The sequence below is a fragment of the Bidens hawaiensis genome, unplaced genomic scaffold (assembly GCF_021521415.1).
Source record: "Bidens hawaiensis isolate Kalapana, Puna unplaced genomic scaffold, B.hawaiensis_p1.1 tig00028074_1, whole genome shotgun sequence".
Taxonomy (NCBI): Eukaryota; Viridiplantae; Streptophyta; class Magnoliopsida; order Asterales; family Asteraceae; genus Bidens; species Bidens hawaiensis.
Window position 1 is genome coordinate 35,658 of NW_027494569.1, and position 19,436 is coordinate 55,093.

Sequence of the window (19,436 nt, forward strand, 5' to 3'; positions counted from 1 at the left end):
AGGTAAATGCAAAGACATGTATACAAGCAGCAGGGTATGCATTTTATTTATAGGAAACAACAACTTCAAAACATACATTAAAAACTTGTACTTCATGCTTTAAGGAGGTACTCATCAATCTCCTTGAAGTTCTTGGCAGCAAAGTCTCTGATCAGGTCAGGATTAGGAACCTCATCACTTGCTTTCTCAAACTCACAAAGCCATTTCACAAGGCTTCCTTCTCCCTCAGGAATCACCTCAAGACTAGCCTTGAAGTTGTTGTAGTATTGCAGCATGTCCCCATCAATCACACTGTATGCCACTTTCTTTTTTGCTTCATCAAGCTCCTCAATCTTCTCTTTCGCAGGTTTCACAACCGGCGATCCTGTTTTAAAATTATAAAATACATTTTACGGGTGAGGTTATTTTTTTATCAAGGATATATGTATATATATATATAGGATCAGGATCATGAGAGAATTTTTTTGAAATTGAGAACTATGAGAACCATTTTCGACAAAAAATACCCAAAAATTAAAAAAAAATCATAAAATAAAAAAACACAAAAATTAAAAAAGTAAAAAAACTAAAATTCTTATTTTATCATCCCGGTTTCATTAAAAAAACTCGGTTTAGCTATATTATATACACATATGTATAATATATACATATATGTACATTGTACATGTTTTTTTTGTACACATGTGTATAATTTAAGATAAATGATATTGTACATATATGTATATTACGTAACTAAAGATTATATAAAATAATACATATGTGTATAATACGACGTTTTGTTTTGTTTTTATTTTTTTAATGAAACCGGAATGAAATATAAGAATTTTAGTTTTTTTACTTTTTTAAAATTTTATTATTTTTTGTTTTATTATTTTTTTAAATATTTTTTAAATGTGTTTTTAGTGGTCCAAAATGGTTCTCAAAGTTCTCAATTTGCAAAAAGTTCTCTCTTGATCATGATCCTATATATATATATAATTTAAAAAGTTTACTTCTAAATACAAATGTGCATGATATATACATAATAAAATCCATCAAACTAAGTTATTGACATGTTTATATTAAGTTTTCAACTGTTATATGTATAGGTTATCTATATCTATAGGTAATATTTTACAAATTTTAAGATTGCAATAATCAGGGCCGGCTCTTAAGGTGTGCGAGCCACATCCTCAATCGGTCAAGGCACGTTTATTGTAGGGGCCAAAAATTTGTATATATATATATATATTAAAAAAAACTTTTATATAATATAATTTGATTATGATCATCTTAAATGTAGACATATTTTTTTATTCATAGTCCATTGTTTAGGTTATTGGGTCAAACCAAAATTCATTTGGTAAAGAATGTTAGAAGAGCTTCACGAATCCTCGGTTAGTCGTTAGCTATTATTGTATTTGATTTACATTATACCTTCGGCAAAGTGAACCATGCGTACGGATCCAACGCTTCGGCCATTGCCTTCAACGACATCAACGGATTTGTAGAGATCGGAGCAGACTTTAGGGAAGATGTTGGCAGAGTCCATGATGCTTTCCCAGAACTTATCTGCAGCAGATTTCACCTTCACTTCAACATCAAGCTTTCCTGTGGTTGCCATGTCAGCAGCTTTGTCAAAAGTCAAAAGATGATTGAAAAGTATAGAGTTCATGAGAATATATATATTAAACATGATATGGACCTGCTTATATAGTGACAATGGGTTGAATGTTATGGGAGTGGGTGGTTGGTAATTGCATTAACTATGGAGGTGATTTATGAGACATTAAATAGTCAAATACTCAAAAATTATGTTTACACTTACACCTTTGTCCAAAGTGCCTTATTTCTTATACTATCTCTCTTAAATTTTGACTTTCTATAACAATATTATTTCACATATTACTATCCTATAACATTTTTTTAATTTTATAGCCTCTCTTTAAAAGTTTTGTTTTTATTTTTTTATTTCTAGAATGTTATATTTATTTTTGTTTCTTTCTTTTTGTGTTTATTGTATTTGATCATAATAATATCTATTATTATCACTGCCAATGCATTATTATTTTTATAAATCTATATATAAATATGTTTGTGTTAAAGATTGATACTAATATTGATATTATTACAAATAAAAAAATATTAATAATATTTACAATGATAAGGGGGGTGGAGGTGTTTCCAAATCCATCACTCACCACACCCAATGGTGGTGTGTCCACCTCATCCCACCACATTCCATCATTAGTGATGGAATTTAGTGATGGTGTGGTGTGATGAGTTTTTTTTTTTTGTTTCTTTTACAACTTGAAAATTAAAAACAATATTTTACTAGAACATATTACAACTTAAAAATATAATTAAAAAATAAAAGTTACATTAAACAATCTACTCCTCGTCCGAATCCGGAAATTCCAAACCTAAAGAACCTACAACTTTAACTAGATCATATCCCAACCGATGGTGAATATCTTCATACCGCAAGTCTAATTGCACATTCTCATAAACGGGAACTTGAGTAGGAGGATTCGGCACCCAATCTGGAGAAATTGCACGTTCATCTTCTTTTATTAACATATTATGTAATATGATGCATGCATATACTAAGCTAGAGATAGTGGGTTTTTCCATTGCACGAACCGGTCGACTAAGTATGCACTATCTACCCTTTAAGACACCAAAAACTCTATCGACATCTTTTCTTGCTGATTCTTGCAATTTCTTGAACGCCTTTTCATTGGTCTCGACAGGAAACGAAAAGGCTTTCACAAAAACAGACCATTGCAGGTAGATACCATCGACAAGATAGTAGTCACGTCTGTAATATCTCCCGTTAACAAAATACAGACAGAAAGGTGCGGTACCATATTTACGCTTTGAAACAACGGTGATATGTATAGAACATTGATGTCATTGTTTGAGCCAGGAACACCAAAATAAGAATGCCAAATCCATAAATCATTTGACGCAACCGCTTCAAGTGAGATGGTCGGTCGTTTGATATCACCCCTAACATACGCCACTCGAAACTCACGTGGACAATTCCTCCATTCGATATGTGTACAATCGATGCTACCGAGCATCCCTGGAAAATGTCATCTAGTCTCATACGCGGCGTAAAGACGTGTGATGTCGCGTTACAAAAGAATTGGAGACATTGACGTGAAGTTCTTTGAGACATTTGTAAGTATTCATCGAATTGGTCGGGTGGGTTACCTGTCGAGCATTGACGAATAACGGATGTGCATTTTTGAAGCGGCGTAAAACTTCGTTTGCCCTTCGCGTCATAAGATTCTTGAAACCATTCTTCGCTTGCTTCGACATCGGCTACAATCTTTAAAAATAAAGATTTTGGCAAACGAAACTGTTCCCTAACGTTTCATAATTGTATTTCGGCTCCTCCACAAAATAGTCATTCATTAGCACTTCGTGGGCATGTATACGATCACGATCCACCATTTTTTTCTTTTGACGGCTCGAGCCTTCAAGTTCGTTATATAACAACAGGAACCATTCAACAATGTCATCGTCCGAAGACGAAGAGCCATCGGTGTCTAGCGGAAAGGAAACGAGTTGCTCGGAAATTCCATATATTTTTGTTTTGAATTGAAATGGTGAAGAAATAGGTTTTTGTAGTAGAAGATTGAGAGTGTTTTGAGTTGGATTTGATTTTAAGTTGGAATGAAATGGTTGTTTATTTATATTGTTTAATTTTTTTTAATCTCCCAACGGTCACCCTCTCCCCCCCAACAGTCAAATTTCTTGGGCCTGTACACGTGATGGCCATCACGGCCGGACCCTATCACGCGTGATGGGGGGACCGATGACGGTGTTCTTGGCTGCATAACGTGTGATGGGGTGGCCATCACGACCACCCCGTCCCCCCTAAAAATAAAAACATTTAATAATAACAAAATAGTTTTTAATTTCATATATTTAGAGGAGACTATTAAGTGAACCAAAATGTTTGAGGAACTAATATGTTTGTAAGTGTCGCACCCCAATCTACGGCGAAAATGCTGGGGCGCGAACTGATTGCTCACAGCTTTTCAAAGTTACTATCATGCAATATTAAATATGACAATATCTATTAGATTTAGTTAAATAATCATTTACAACAATTTAACCAAAGTACATAAATTAAAATTGAATCAAATAAAACAAAATCCAATATTTTAATTCTTGTATCTTCTTCTCTAGCATGCAACCTAAGTTTTCTTCAAATACAAGCTTAAGAATCATATCACATGATAACCTGCATATGCGTTAAAAATAAAATAGGTTTGTCAACACAAAGTTGAGTGAATATAACACCAGATTTGAGACACTATATAATAATAAGTAAAAGTGCAAACTATTCCTATGAGATATACAGATAGTCATAGCACATAACAATCAAACAACTATAAAGAAAGCAAACCATAAAGAAAGCAAACCATAGAGAAAGGGCTCAACCAATCCATATAAATGGACATTGGCTACCAAGCAAGGACTAAACCGTTGCCATAAAAATGGACATCAGTTGCCGAAGTAAGCAATAACATTCAAATAAAGCAAGTAAGCAAATAGCAAGTTAGGCAAACTGATAAACGCACAAGGATAGACAGTTGCAGTTGAATACTGTATATAATAGAAAATATCTACGAATGCATATGTCCCCAAAAAGGTTAAATTAAGTAAAGGGGGGATTGAAATACTCACATTAACAGACGAGCAAACAGAAATAGCAAATATTAAGAATGTGAATGGTAGATCAAGCTTTAAAAATAAATCCTAAAACGATGTTGTTTTGCTGACTAATCACCACGACAGACGGCCGGCAGAAAGAACTCAAGCACGCAAAGCATAACACAATAATAATCAAATTAGGACTAAGGGTTTTGATCATGATGGTTAGATGATGGTGTCTGCAGTGCTAATTGAATTTTTATAAACGTTTATATATGATACGAATTAGGTTTAAGTCAGCCTAATATAATACGAGTAACTAGAATCTTTTAAATCGAATTAACGAAATTAGAAAGTCGGTTAGACGCAATAGGCATATACAATGCGATTTTTATTACATTTCCACATACACAATGAGAATTGAGGTCCAAGAAATCATAATTGTAATCGGGTTAGGGATTAGGGTTGGATCTTGGGTTAACCAGATTGTATATGGATCATAACGAAATGTTCACTTTAGACCCTAAGGTTTGAGGATGGAATTAATAAGGGTTAAGAGTTTATGTCTGGGTAATTTTTGTCAAAGTAAGAAAGTTATAATTAATAATATATTACTACTTAGTCTTCTTGATAAACGTGATATTTTAATAAAATAACCCGAACATCGAAACGGGTCGGGTATTTAATAATTAATATAAATATAAATTCGAAAAAACCGTGTTGCTACAGTAAGTAATGTTAAGGGAAAATGATAATTGATTTGATAAGTTCAGGGAGCTAGTTTAGTTTGACTCAAAGTTCTTTACCAAGTTCAAAAATCGACGTTAACTTGGCTCGTTTATTGCTTGAACGAGTGAGTTTGAACTTCGAAGTACCTATAAACTTATTAAAAACAATTTTATAAACTAAATGAGAAACACCCCCATGTTTTTCATTTCACACTCAACTTTTAGCTGTATATATATACACACACATGCAAATGGTTTTGATACTCGTTCATATTAATATATTATGAAATAGTTTTGAAGTTAAATGTAGGGGCTAAAGTTGATGAGCAGACAGTTGGTGAGGGGCATTAAGTATAGGAGGCTAGGCGGTCATTTATGAGGTGGTATTCATAATTTTATTTATGTTGTTGAATGCTTTTATAAAGTGTCGGTTCTACAAGTCATTCATTCACACCTTTAATGAAAGTTTTTGAGCTTAAAGATAGAGATGAAATAAAGAAGAAATGATGTTGGCATGTTGCATATATAAAAGAGAGGGAGATCGCACGGTTTGCGGTCACTAACGGATCCATAATTTTTTTTTAACCGAGTCACTAAGTTTTCTATTCTCGAATGTCTATTTAAAACTTTTTTTGGTACGGGTTTGGACTATCATAGTATTTTTATTTTTTTCTTTCATGTAATAAATATTGGATGCTCTTGGTGTATACTTAAATTCTGAAATGTGGTCCATATCTTAGTTGTATTATCATACCAGAAATATTGTTAACTAGTTTGATCTTCTCGTCTTACGGTGGTTTATTCAAGTTTTTGTTTTAATCGTTTTGCTATTTTATGACGATTTATTTTTTTTTAACGTAGTTTAGTTTTAATTTAATACATATATATTAGTTTGTTATTATATTTTTTAGCGTTTGAGTTTTTTCAATTGAGATGTGTGGGTTTTTTTGATCTTTAACGAACAAACATAAACGGACACAAGTATGTTGATTTTTTTAAATGAACAAACATGAACGCAAATATTTGTCTAATGAAAAAGGGGATGTTAATGTAGTTGACAATGGTGGGTAATATCGGAAGTTAACCGGCGATAAAGATGATAGACCAGCAACAGAGAACATGTAAAAGAAATAAATTAAATTAGGGTTTAATGATATTGTTTACCAATAAATGAGATCTTATAACCCATTTGAGGGCTATTAGGGGTTGGTAAGACCCATAACCCATGTAAATTATTCTTTGTTGATTAAGGGGTTATTTCACAAATAAGTGAGATGTTATAACCCGTTTAGGAGTTATCCGGGTTTGGTGAGACCCATGACCCGCAAAAATCATTGTTTGATTATGAAAGAGTTTCATAAATATATGAGATGTTATAACCCATTTAAAGACTATCTGGGTTTGGTAAGACCCATACCCGTGAATTCGGGTCAAATGCTTAGAAATCAAACAATCTGGTGGCTCTAGAGAATGAGGGGAACAAAGCGACACATATGGTAGACAATTAATAGATAAATAAATATTATCCACCCATAAGAAACCGTTTGATCCATAGAAAATATATTTTACATGACAAATGAGACTCATAAATCAATATCATGGTCCTACATTCATGCATGTTCGTTATCAACCGATCGCAATTGCCCGAGATACTTGCTGCGTTATTAAACCAACAAAGCTAATCTTCATCGGATCTCGAACATGTTTTGGTAGCCATGGTTAATGATTTGTTGGGGAAGTTGTGTGTAGTTTCTTGATGAAACAAAAACAATGATCCATTCAACTGGTTATTGTAAGTTTCTTTTATTATTAATTTTGTTATATCAAAGTGTTATATGGTTTGTGCAATCCTTGAAAATGTTCCAAGTACAAAGTATATTAAACCTTGAACATGTACTCTTTGTTTTGTAACAGCATTAACAGATATGAAGCTTTCGAGACGGATATCCATGTGCAATCTTCTTCTTTTATCAACATTCCTCCAAATCGTATTGCCCGTGTGCTCGATAGGTGTAAACTATGGCACGACCGCCGACAACCTCCCGTCGCCTAGACAAGTCGCGCAGTTCCTTAAAGAAAGTACGATAATTGACCGGATCAAAATATTTGATATGAATGGTGAAATCATGAAAGCCTTTGCTAACACGGGTATCTACGTGACAATCACCGTCCCGAATGGGGACATCCCGTCCCTTACGGATTCTGATAAGGCGGGAAAATGGGTACAGGACAAAATCAAACCGTATTACCCAGATACGAAAATCCGTTACATTGCGGTTGGTAACGAGATTCTCCATTGGGGGACTAAAGAACAAATAGACAACGTGGTCCCCGCCATGAAAACGCTCCATGGAGCTTTGGAAAAGGCGGGGATGGGTGAAATAAAAGTGACAACACCACATTCATTAGGTATATTATTATCCTCGGACCCACCTAGTTCTGGTGCATTTAGAACTGGGTGGGACGTCGGGATATTAAAACCTATGCTTGAGTTCTTGAGCAGTACCAAGTCAGGGTTTATGGTTAACCCGTATCCTTACTTTGGGTACTCCCAAGGTAACGATAGTTACGCTTTGTTCCGACCAAACAAGGGGTTTGTCGACCCTAAAACCGGGAACAAGTATGAAAACATGTTTGATGGATTGATGGACGCGGTTTACTCCGCTATGAAGAAACTAGGATACGGGGATGTGCCTATTATAGTTGGGGAGACGGGTTGGCCATCGCTCGGTGAACCATGGCTTACATGGGTAAATAATGACAACGCGAAGGCATACAACGGAGCGATGATCAAGAAGTCTACATCGAAAGATGGAACACCATTAATGCCGGGAAAAAGCTTCGAGATCTACATATTTGCATTGTTCAACGAGAATCAGAAGCCCGGTTCGCTTGCAGAAAGAAATTTTGGGCTCTTCAAACCAGATTTCACTGAAGTTTACGACATTGGTGTCATGAATGGAACTAAACCAACATTTGTAAGAACTAAGAACTTGAATATAATATGTGAAACAAAGTTTTGACAATTGTGATTGATGTTTTATTAACATTTGAATTTGATATTGTTTAGAGTCCTGAGGGTTCTCAGTCGTCAAGTCCAGAAGATAGTGATGGTTCTGGTTCGGATAAGTCTTCGGGTGGTTCAGACAAATCATCGGGCGAGTCACAGTTAGGATCTTCGGAAACAACTCCTTACGGCCACAGTACTTCATTGGCGAAGGTTTCCAAAGGCATTGTTGCTGTTGTTTTTGTACTGGCTTCTTTTTTTATGTTGTAGTAGATTGTCATTTGAGGAAGCAACTTATTAACTTAGGAATTGAATTTTTATATTGTGATTCATTAATGATCGATGTGAATGGCACAAATATTAGTTTGTCCGTAACAATGCCATGTGACATCCATGAAAAATGACACCGTGGGGCTCAAACCCACGACCACAAGGTTAAGAGCCTTGCGCTCTACCAACTGAGCTAGACAGGCTGACATATCTGACTCACAGAAATAATCCCCTGTATAATTAATTGTGATTGTAGTGTGTGTTTCAAGGAGTTTTGAGTTAGACATATTATTAGCTGGTATGTTAATTGTCATAGTTAAAATTTAGGTTAATGATTCAAGGAGTTTTTGTGTTTCTTTCTTTTGATTGAACTTTTTTACAAATTGGATTTCGATGTGACAAGCTCATAAACGGGTCGATTTGGGTTAAATACTTGGTCTCTAACCGGATGATTAATGGGCCAACATGTGGAAATTAGTTAGCCGAAGAGTATTAAAATGCGTAAAAAGTTTTTGTTCGTTTTATATCAACAGCTAAAAAGAAAAAAAGCGGTTGTGGGTTAACCCAGCTTAATCTGGTAATAATAGTTAGTTATTTTTGACCCATTATCATTTAATAGCATCTTACGAGTAAGTTATTATGTTGTATGAGTACTACCTTTATGTGCTCGTTATTGGTGAATTCATGTTTCTATGTGGCTCGGTATGGGGGACGATCAAGGAGTGTTCCTTGGGGTGCAATGGTTATATAAAAATAATATTAAGAGTTATTTATTGCATGGATAACTATCTTCAACTCCTAATCGAATTATGATAGGATACGTGTTAGATAACTATTGTGGGATTAATTAATTGTGCCCTAGTAATAGTAGAACATGTTTTGGTTTGCTATATATACCGTGTTTAAGGATAGGGACATTGTAATCAAGTTTTGAGTTGAGTTTCTTGATTAATAAACGGTTGGGTGAATTAAGCCAATATCTTATTTGTGTTCCAATACCGAAAGCAAACTTTTCACCAATTAATAGCTTTACTCGTTAATTTTGTGCCCTCAATTATTAAAAACCGAATCAACATGACAAGTAATGTGAAACTTTCACGTATGAAAAGTTGAAAATATAATAGACGCGTAACAAGTAACAACTGAAACAACATAGCTATGGTGAACTTTTTGTTATTGTATGAAAAGTTGAAAACATAATAGACACGTAAAAGGGCATTTTTGCTTATTAAAAACGAATTAACATGGCAACTAACATGAACATTCTCGATACTTGTATGAAAAGTCGAAAACTTACATAATGCCTCACGAAAGAGTATTTTAAAAACACGAATTTTGCAAAAATGTTTGACCAAATCTAGCTTTAAAGACACGTACCTAAAGACATGCATAATCAGCCAAAACCTAACATCATCAATTAGCTTTTTGAATGTTGAATTGTGACATTCGTCAATTTCGGGTCACTTTTGTTATGTAAACCCGACCCGTTTGTAACCCGAACATTTCAAATATATAAAATATTGGATCTTGTCATTTAAAATATATAAAATATATTTTTTTTTATATTATGCATTGTTTGACCATTTAAACATACCCATTTTTATGCAAACCATAAAAGAATCTTTATACCCAACCCTTCACTCCTTCCCTATACATACACACCAATCTTCTTCATTTTACTCTTGCTACATCTCCAAAAAAACTCTCTCAAACTCCATAGATTCAAGGTTGTTATTTCTTATGTATTCTTGAAGTTTTGACTTCTCAAGTCAAACTAACTATAGTCTTTCATTATAACTTGTTCATCTAACATTACTAACTCTTGAATATGGTGGTACAACATATATATAATACACACCCCTTGTTTCCTTTATTTGTTATTTCACCGACTTTGGTTGGTTAAGTTTCGAATGTCATAAGGCAAGGCTTCATGGAGGACTTCGTGTTCTTGATATATATTTACACACACATAACTTATTATACATATCACTTATGACTAACTTCTAACTCTTTAGTTTGTTCATCTTATTTACAAGTTCCATGGTGTGGGTTTGTATAAGACGAACCTCGGTTTAACCGAAACTAGTCCAAACCGGAAACCGAACTTTTGTTTATTAGTTTTGTTAAAATAGTTGTTTAAACATGTTTATTGCTAGATTTGAGTTTCAAAAATCATTTTTACAAGTTCTTTGATATTAAGCATATGGAATCCATCTATGAACTCGTTGGGAGATGGAAACCGAACTATACCAAAACTTTTGCTTCAAAGACTTGTAGTTAACTTTTTTTGTTGTAAAATTTAAGTTTTCTTCATTTATAAACCAATATATAAGTTCTATGATATTTGGGCATGTAGAAACCATCTATGAACTATTTGTGAGATGGAGACCGAACTATACCGACTTTTACTCGCTTAAGACACACAAGTGTGTTTTTAGTTATCAAGACTTGTATATTTCTTTAAAAAAATAGTTTACAAACTGATTTTAATTATTTTCTTAAGTACTTGGAATAGTTGGATCCAACTTGATCTCATAACATAGCTTGGACCGACAAAACCGAACACTCGCTTAACGTGCGTTGTTAGTTCTAAACAATAGATCTACATACTTGGTTAAGTGTTAGTATGTTTTAATGAGTTATCTCATAACAATTAATATTTTGGAAAGTTGACTTTGGGTTTGACCATTTGTCAAGACCCGAACACTCGTTAAAAACCCGTTTTAGTATCTTTAGCCTAATGGAACTTGCATTTTAGCATTTTCCCCACCTTATTACTTAACATTGGTTAAGTAAATATTAAGGTTAGATACTTTAACCCGGTTTTGAGCAAACTTACATTTTTTAAAAGGGTTATTATTATAAATTCTTAAATAGTTACATTTTAAACCTTGAACTTTAATTGATTAGTTTTTACAACAATTATTTTATTTAAAGATCTTCAAGACAACCTTTCTAAATCCAAGACTTTCTTTTATTTAGGCTTCATACGTTAAACTCGTCGTTCCGGCAAATCTCCAAATAATCAATCTTTCAAGTTTATTACTTGAATGTGAGTAACTTCATACCCCGTTTTCTATCTTTTATTTTGGGGTGACATTTCAACTTATCTAAACTAAATGTTTTATACTTGGGTCTTAAACCACAAACGTTGTCGTATACCTTACTTGAATAATTGCTCGATTTGGTGTTCTATGCTTATTTGACTATGTGTTTATCGCTTTTGGATGGTGGAACTATAAATCCTAGACCATTTGGCAACCCCTCATGGCAAGGTGTCGTTAACGTAATGCAATTAACGATAACTATAAAATCCTAAACTATTTGGCAACCCCTTATAGTTGGGTGTCGCTAACTTGTTAGCGATAACTATTTATCCAAGTTTATAGCTATTATTTATGGTTTTGTATACTAGTTTTGTGGCTTTTCATACTATATATCTATTGTTCAAACTTATGAATTGCTCACCAACCTTTGTGTTGATAAACTTTATTTTATGAAATGTTACAGGTTTGCATCTAGGTTGATTATGGAGTTCGGTGAAAAAAACGTCACAAATACCGTTAGGATATTAGCAAAACTGAACAATATTTGATTTGCTATATTTTGTTATATTTTGTTGTATTTGAGTTATGAATATTTGGTTATGTGACATTTTCGATGATGTGAAATGAAATGAGTTTGTTAAATATTGTCGCTTTAAATAGTGTCATGCGCTTATGAGCAATCGTTGCACCCCGGCATGTTCCGCCGCCTTTGATCGGGGTGTGACATGAATGGCTCAAAACCTAACAATTAATCCATGGTTTATTTGTTTTAAACTCAACATTTGTCATTCTAATTACATATGCCAAATCCACTTCTTATCTATTGGGTGTATTTGGTAATGGAGTTGTTGCAAACCCTTATTAGTTTAGGTATATTCAACTCAAAAAAACATTAATTTATTACTTATAATTTGTACATATAATGATATTTACAAACTTTAAGACCAAAAAAGCAAGCAAAAAAAATGGGTTCTCCTTCCTTCCAAGAACTCAAAAAACAAGCTTCTTTCTTTTTCAAAGAGAAGATCAAAACCGCTCGATTGGCTTTAATGGATGTCACGCCCGCACAACTGTAAGCTTGTGTTTTTAACGTGCGCTTTTTAAATTTGTTTTACGTTTATAGTTTAAAATTTTATTTTTGATATATAGATTGACTGAAGAAGCAACTGATGAAGATGCATGGCCACCCGACACGCGAACAATGGGATTAATATCACGTGCGGCTTTTGAAGTCGATGATTATTGGAGGATTGTCGATATTCTTCACAAAATGTGTTTAATCTAGTGATATTTTTGTATAAAAGTGGTTTGAATTATTATTTATGAAATGAATTTGCAAGTTTTGATGGGTGTTTTAGGTTATGTAAGTTTGATAAAGAGAATTGGAGAGGCTCTTATAAGGCTCTTGTTTTATTGGATCATTTGCTCACACATGGCCCAAAGAGAATATGGGAAGAATTTCAATGTGATAAAGAGGTTATCAAGGAGATGACTATTTTCCAACATCTTGATCAACAAAGGTACGTATAAGGTGTTAAATGGGTCATGTTCGGGGGTTAGTGGGTCGAACTGACATGAAATGAAAATTTGACATGTACTCAAAATCATGCCAGACACATAAACCAAACATGACATGAATTTTCACGGGTTGATACGAAGATGACATGTTTAACCTGAATACAGATTTGTACTCTAAAGCTACAAGTTTTAGAAAAATGTGAATTTGTATAAATTAGTTACTTTTGTAACTTGATGCATATTTATCTTTTGTCCTTTATATTTTGCAATCAAATACTTAATTGATTTAGTTTATGACATAAACCAAATTTTTAAAAAGATATAAAACTATAGAAGAAACAGGTCACCCGTGAACCCGTCGGGTTGACCTAAACATGATATGTTTAGCTAAACTTGTTCTTGAGTTTGACCACGGACCAAAATTTTGGCACACACCCAAATACAACATGAATTTTCACAGGTTGACACAAATGTTCTCCGTTTAACCCGAATGCAAGTCTCTACTCTAAACCTACAGGTATACAAAAGAAAATTATGAATTTATATAAATTGATTAGGTTTTATAAAATTTATGCTTATGTATCTCGTGTATTTTAGTTTGGCATAAAAGACTTAATTAGTTTAAATTATGACCAAAAAACACATTTTAAAAAATTAAGTATGAAATCATAAAGGCAAACATGTGAACCCATTAGTTCAACCTAAACACGACATGTTTAGCTAGACGTGTTCGTGGGTTTCACCCAAAACCAACCCGAACATGTTTAGACTAAACCTAAACTCACAAGACTACTGTTAGATTCATGTCATGTTAGAAATTCACACCTCTGTATATAATATATGCAACTATATATTTGTAATTGAGACAGCTTGAATTAATCTCTATCTAAATATAGATTCAACTGGGGATTAAGGGTAAGAGAGAAATCAGAAAGAGTTTTGAAGTTGCTTGAAGAAGACCAAACTTTTTTGAAGGAAGAGCGATCTAGGGCCCGTAAGCTCACAAGTGGGATCAAAGGTTTCGGTAGCTTTACTCAAAGAAATGTTGGTAAAAGATTAGCTAAATCAAGATCACAAATGTATATCAAAAGTAGTTACAACCATGATCATCATGTCGAAGATGAAGACAACGATTTTGACTTTCTAGATCACCCTTTGACCAAGGATGAGCATCGAGACAGAGTCCCGCTCGTTTCATGATCTAGAGGATAGAATTATCAACTATGCAAGTTTAGCATACTCTTGTGGAATATAGACATATAGTAATGACAGTATAGAACTATAGACACATACTTTTGGTGTGTTTGACTTTTGAAAGTCAACCCGATTGTCTAGAATGGTGAATTAATACGTGTTTGTTTTATATTTCATCTAGATTTTTTTCTTCTATTTCTAGTATTTGGTATGATGATGGCACATAAAAGAAACAAACCAAGAAAGTTTCAAAATTTATGTAAATACTGAAATTGAAAATTAAGATGTTTGACTTAGAAAAGTCAAAGAATCAGGATCATGCCATCCACCATCTCCATTTTCAGTTCTAATAAAATATAAAGTTGGATCTGGATATCTGATTAATAGCAGTTGTAAAGATGAAAAAGAAACAACAAATTGGCATACCTAACAACTACACAATCATGTGCCATCATTTCATTAAAGCTTTAAAGCAAAATGCAAGACTACATCATTATCTACAAAAGTTGGGAGTTCACTTTTTCATCATGGTATCTTAAAGCAATGTCACAATAATGTGTTCTGGCATATTTGACTATGCTTGACTTAAGGGTAAAGATTAATCAACAAAGTAGTCATTTTTCTGATATGTAGTAAATAGTAATGAGATAAATATGTGGCCTTGTTGCCGCACGAATACAATTACTTACATCTTGTTGCCACATTATGGTAAATCTACTTTTGGAACATGAAACTGTAGTAAGTGCTACACAAAATGCTGCGAACAATAGTTCCTTAGGAATAACATCATTACGTTTGCAAATACCCTTTACGTTTGTCATAATGAATGTTACACGAATCAGATTCAAGTATCGGATGTTTGTACTTTCTTAACACATGTTTATGTACTTACCAACAACCATATGGTAAACGAATATACACAACTATAAAATATCTCATGGCTATAGATGTTGATTTGTTCAAACATGATCATACACTCATAAAACCAACTACTTTCAACATTTTCTCAAAACACATATATATGAAGACAGAACATTTCATATAGTTTCTAAAATCGAATTAAAATAAAAGAATTGTAGAGCTTACAAGTTACAACAATCATCTTCGCGCTCACTCAATAACATTACCGCACTCTTGAAAAACATCATATATAATTATAATAACCAACACGAATAAACAAAACCAAAAGTAAACGTCGCAAGGCACAAATCAGAAACATTTCCTATGCACGATTGACGGGCCCGACTCGTCATACTCAGCCTTCAAGATCCACATCTGCATTTACAACATATATAGATATAACAACCGGTTTTAACAATTACTCAATTTTTTACATAAATATAACAGTACTTAAGTATTAAAAAACAAACCTGTTGAAATGTGCTAAGAGATGCCAAAATTGACCCTCCGATCCAAACACTATACTTCCTCTCAGGAGGCGCCACGACCTTAATCTTCATACTACTCGGCGCTAAAGCAGTAATTTCCTTACTCATCCTATCTGCAATGCCTGGAAACATGGTAGAACCACCACTAAGCACAATATTCCCGTACAAGTCCTTCCTAATATCCACATCACACTTCATGATACTATTATATGTCGTCTCATGAATACCTGCTGCTTCCATTCCAATCATTGACGGTTGGAACAATACCTCCGGGCACCTGAACCTCTCTGCCCCAATTGTGATCACCTGCCCGTCAGGCAGCTCATAGTTTTTCTCGATTGTGGAACCCGAGTTTGCGATCTTGAGCTCTTGTTCATAATCGAGGGCTATGTAGGCTAGTTTTTCCTTCATGTCTCTGACAATTTCCCGCTCGGCGGTTGTGGTGAACATGTACCCACGTTCGGTTAAGATTTTCCTTAACGCGTCAGTTAGGTCACGTCCGGCTAGGTCTAGACAGAGGATTGCGTGTGGGAGGGCGTATCCTTCGTATATTGGGACTGTGTGGCTCACACCATCCCCGGAATCCAGGACGATACCTACAGCAAAGGTGCATACATGGTTTAAACGTTAGAAGGATAAAAAGTAATGATGTATGGAAACTGAAATAACTGACGTAACAGAAATGGAGAATGAACAAACCAAATAAAAACAAACGGTTTAGTTTTATGTTTTACAAAAAACTGATTTTTCAATTTGGTTTTGTATCAAACGAAAACTGTAAAACTTCACTGAACTAATACATGATGCAAACCAAGAGTTTTAGGTTCTGATAATCAATTAATCATTAATCATTAGTTAACAAAAAAAGAATTAGACTCAAAGTTTCAAGCCCAAATTCATTAAGTTGGGTCTTTTTTCATCCCAAAACTTTCAAGATCAAATGGTAAAACCAAAACCGAACTGAACCCATTGTGCCGAGTTTATCACCCAACCCACGGGCACAACCTGTTTAGCATCAATAATAACAAACTTACCGGTTGTTCGACCACTGGCATAAAGAGACAGAACAGCTTGTATAGCCACATACATCGAGGGGTATTAAACGTCTCAAACATGATTTGGGTCATCTTCTCACGATTGGCTTTCGGGTTCAATGGTGCTTCAGTTAGAAGAACTGGGTGTTCTTCGGGTGCAACACGAAGCTCGTTATAAAAGGTGTGATGCCAAATCTTCTCCATATCATCCCAGTTGCTTACAATCCCGTGTTCAATTGGGTATTTTAAGGTTAAAATACCTCTTTTTGATTGGGCCTCGTCTCCAACATATGCATCTTTTTGGCCCATTCCAACCATCACACCCGTGTGTCGGGGACGGCCCACAATACTTGGGAACACGGCCCGTGGTGCATCATCACCTGCAAATCCGGCCTGTAATAAACACAATGATATCATTATTAAATGTGTGCTTGAATTTTTATGATTTTTTGTAACTGCGAGAATCCGTTACAGAAAAACTCTGTGGACCCCACCAATACCCTACTAATCAATGAATGGGATATAAACATACCTTAACCATTCCAGTTCCGTTGTCGCATACGAGTGGCTGAATGTCTTCATTTTCTGCCATCTTATGTTACCTACAGAATAAAATAAAGCATAAGACTTGATATCTTAAATTACACCATATTCTAACAACATACCGCAGCCAAATAAAAAACATATGTAACATTCCATACAGGCTACTGATTCGTAACCAAAAATACCGAACCTAAAAAAAACCGACAGCTTGGTTTTACGTTTTCATAAAAACCGGACCAAATTTATGGATTTCATTTTCAAATTTGTATTTTATGTGGTTTATTTTATAAGAATTTAGTTAATAGTGTAACCTAAATAAATTAGCCCAAATGAATAATAATCAATTAATTACCGATTAACGGAACAATTAAGATCCAAAAATTCATTTATTTTGTGAAAGTTGTTTTTTTCAGCCAAGCAGTTTCAATCATAAATGATAAAACCGAAACGAAAGGTTTTCAAAAACTCAAAACCCGAATTATCATTCGGTTTTGGGTTCGGTTATAGCCAAATACCAAACCGACCGATGCACAGACCTAATAAACAGGATTGGCTTAGCTGCAAATTTAGTTGATATTATGTTATACAAATGCAAGAATGAGAAAGTTTCTCATAGTGTAATGAGTTATAGGAGTATCGCTAAACTGATAAACGACCAACGGTCCTTTCTGAAGTAAGTCAGCTAAATATGCATATGTATAATAATATTCATGATCAACGCTATTTACACTTTAATAAAAATAAACAAACGATTCAAGTATCAAAACAGTTAACTGAATTCCACATTACCAAATAAACTAACACAGATTATAAATCATTTAACATGTTGGATGATCAAACACTTCAATTTAATTTAAAAAAACAAAAATTACTTTACTAAAATTAAGTTGTGAAACTGGATTATATGCATGCATGAATGCAGCAATCGAGACATCAAAAATTACATAAAGACAGTTGATTGATATTATTTACCTGATGAAACCCGCTGAAATTTGAAATTGAGAGACAAGTGAGAAATGAAAGATGCAGACGGGCCGTTGGATCTTTTCATGTACCAGGTGGGTCACACGTCTTTGTTGTCATGGGTCCCGCCGGCTCTCCACTCATTTCATTTCGTCACTTTACTTTTTATATTTTCTTTCATATTATTTGTTTATCAGCATGTATATTTTGTATAACAAAGTATATACCATATCTAATACAATGGTTCCCATTGATTTCTTTCTTTCTTTCATTTTTGAAAATAGAGAGTTTTGGGTTGTGGGTAAAAGGGGAGATTTTTTTTATTTTGGGGTAAATGGTATTTTCGGAAGTGTCTGACTTGGTGACACGTGTTAGGTTTCGCGAATGGGACTTGCGGAAGAGTAAATGGCGTTTGCAGATCTTAGTCTTTTGTTAACAATTACTAGCAACGGTTAAAGCAACACTAGGTAACCCACTTTGATCTTATTAGTAATTGTCAACATAAAACTAAGACCGTAGATGTCATTTGCAGATCTCATTCACGAAACATGACATGTTTTTGCCATGTAAGACACTTATGTAAATGTCACTTACGGAACACCCCAAAAAAGTTCTCTCCTCCTACCCACAAATCATCATTAAAAATAAAATAAACAAACAAACTCTCCCTTTAAAAAAAAACAAACAAACAGTTTCCATTGATTTTTTAATGGTTGGCTGGTAGCAAGATTCCAAACCGTCCACCCCCTGTATGACTATGGATACACCTTGGCTGGTAGCAAGGTTGGTGGATTCTAGCTTTTATAAATGGTTGATAAATAAAGGAATGATACGTTTAACTTTTGTTTTGTTGGTTTTGAGGGCGGGGTATCCCACGGTCTTCAAACACCACATATACGTAGTTAGTTAACTAGTATGAAACCTGCGCGATGTTGCGGCGATCACAATATATAACCTGATATTTATTTCTGTTAGTTTATCAGTCCTCTTATGATTATTATATAGTTCCTCTGTTAGTTTTTTGTATTCGTGTAATATTTTACAATAGCTTACTATATAAAATGTTTTTATTTCGCATTCAAGTTTATGAGTTA

General features: G+C 34.1%; 1 protein-coding gene, 1 non-coding gene and 2 pseudogenes across 3 annotated transcripts; 1 reads left to right on the plus strand and 3 right to left on the minus strand.

The window, feature by feature from the left end:
• Window positions 1-70: 70 nt before the first annotated feature.
• On the minus strand, window positions 71-1,665 carry LOC143576340 (MLP-like protein 423). The gene is made up of 2 exons (XM_077060449.1): window positions 1,417-1,665; window positions 71-364 (listed from the first exon to the last, which is right to left on the minus strand). The coding sequence occupies exons 1-2, from the start codon at window positions 1,652-1,654 to the stop codon at window positions 93-95; spliced, it is 510 nt and encodes a 169-aa protein (XP_076916564.1). The 5' UTR covers window positions 1,655-1,665; the 3' UTR covers window positions 71-92.
• A 5,638-nt stretch (window positions 1,666-7,303) lies between these two features.
• LOC143576325 (glucan endo-1,3-beta-glucosidase pseudogene) lies at window positions 7,304-8,655 on the plus strand (annotated as a pseudogene).
• Window positions 8,656-8,785: 130 nt separating this feature from the next.
• TRNAK-CUU (transfer RNA lysine (anticodon CUU)) lies at window positions 8,786-8,855 on the minus strand. The gene has a single exon. It is a non-coding gene; the product is annotated as a tRNA-Lys (tRNA).
• A 6,601-nt stretch (window positions 8,856-15,456) lies between these two features.
• LOC143576326 (actin-7-like) lies at window positions 15,457-17,441 on the minus strand (annotated as a pseudogene). Its single transcript, XR_013142928.1, has 4 exons — window positions 17,369-17,441; window positions 16,837-17,229; window positions 15,785-16,398; window positions 15,457-15,689 (listed from the first exon to the last, which is right to left on the minus strand). The product of XR_013142928.1 is annotated as an actin-7-like (transcript).
• Window positions 17,442-19,436: the final 1,995 nt, after the last annotated feature.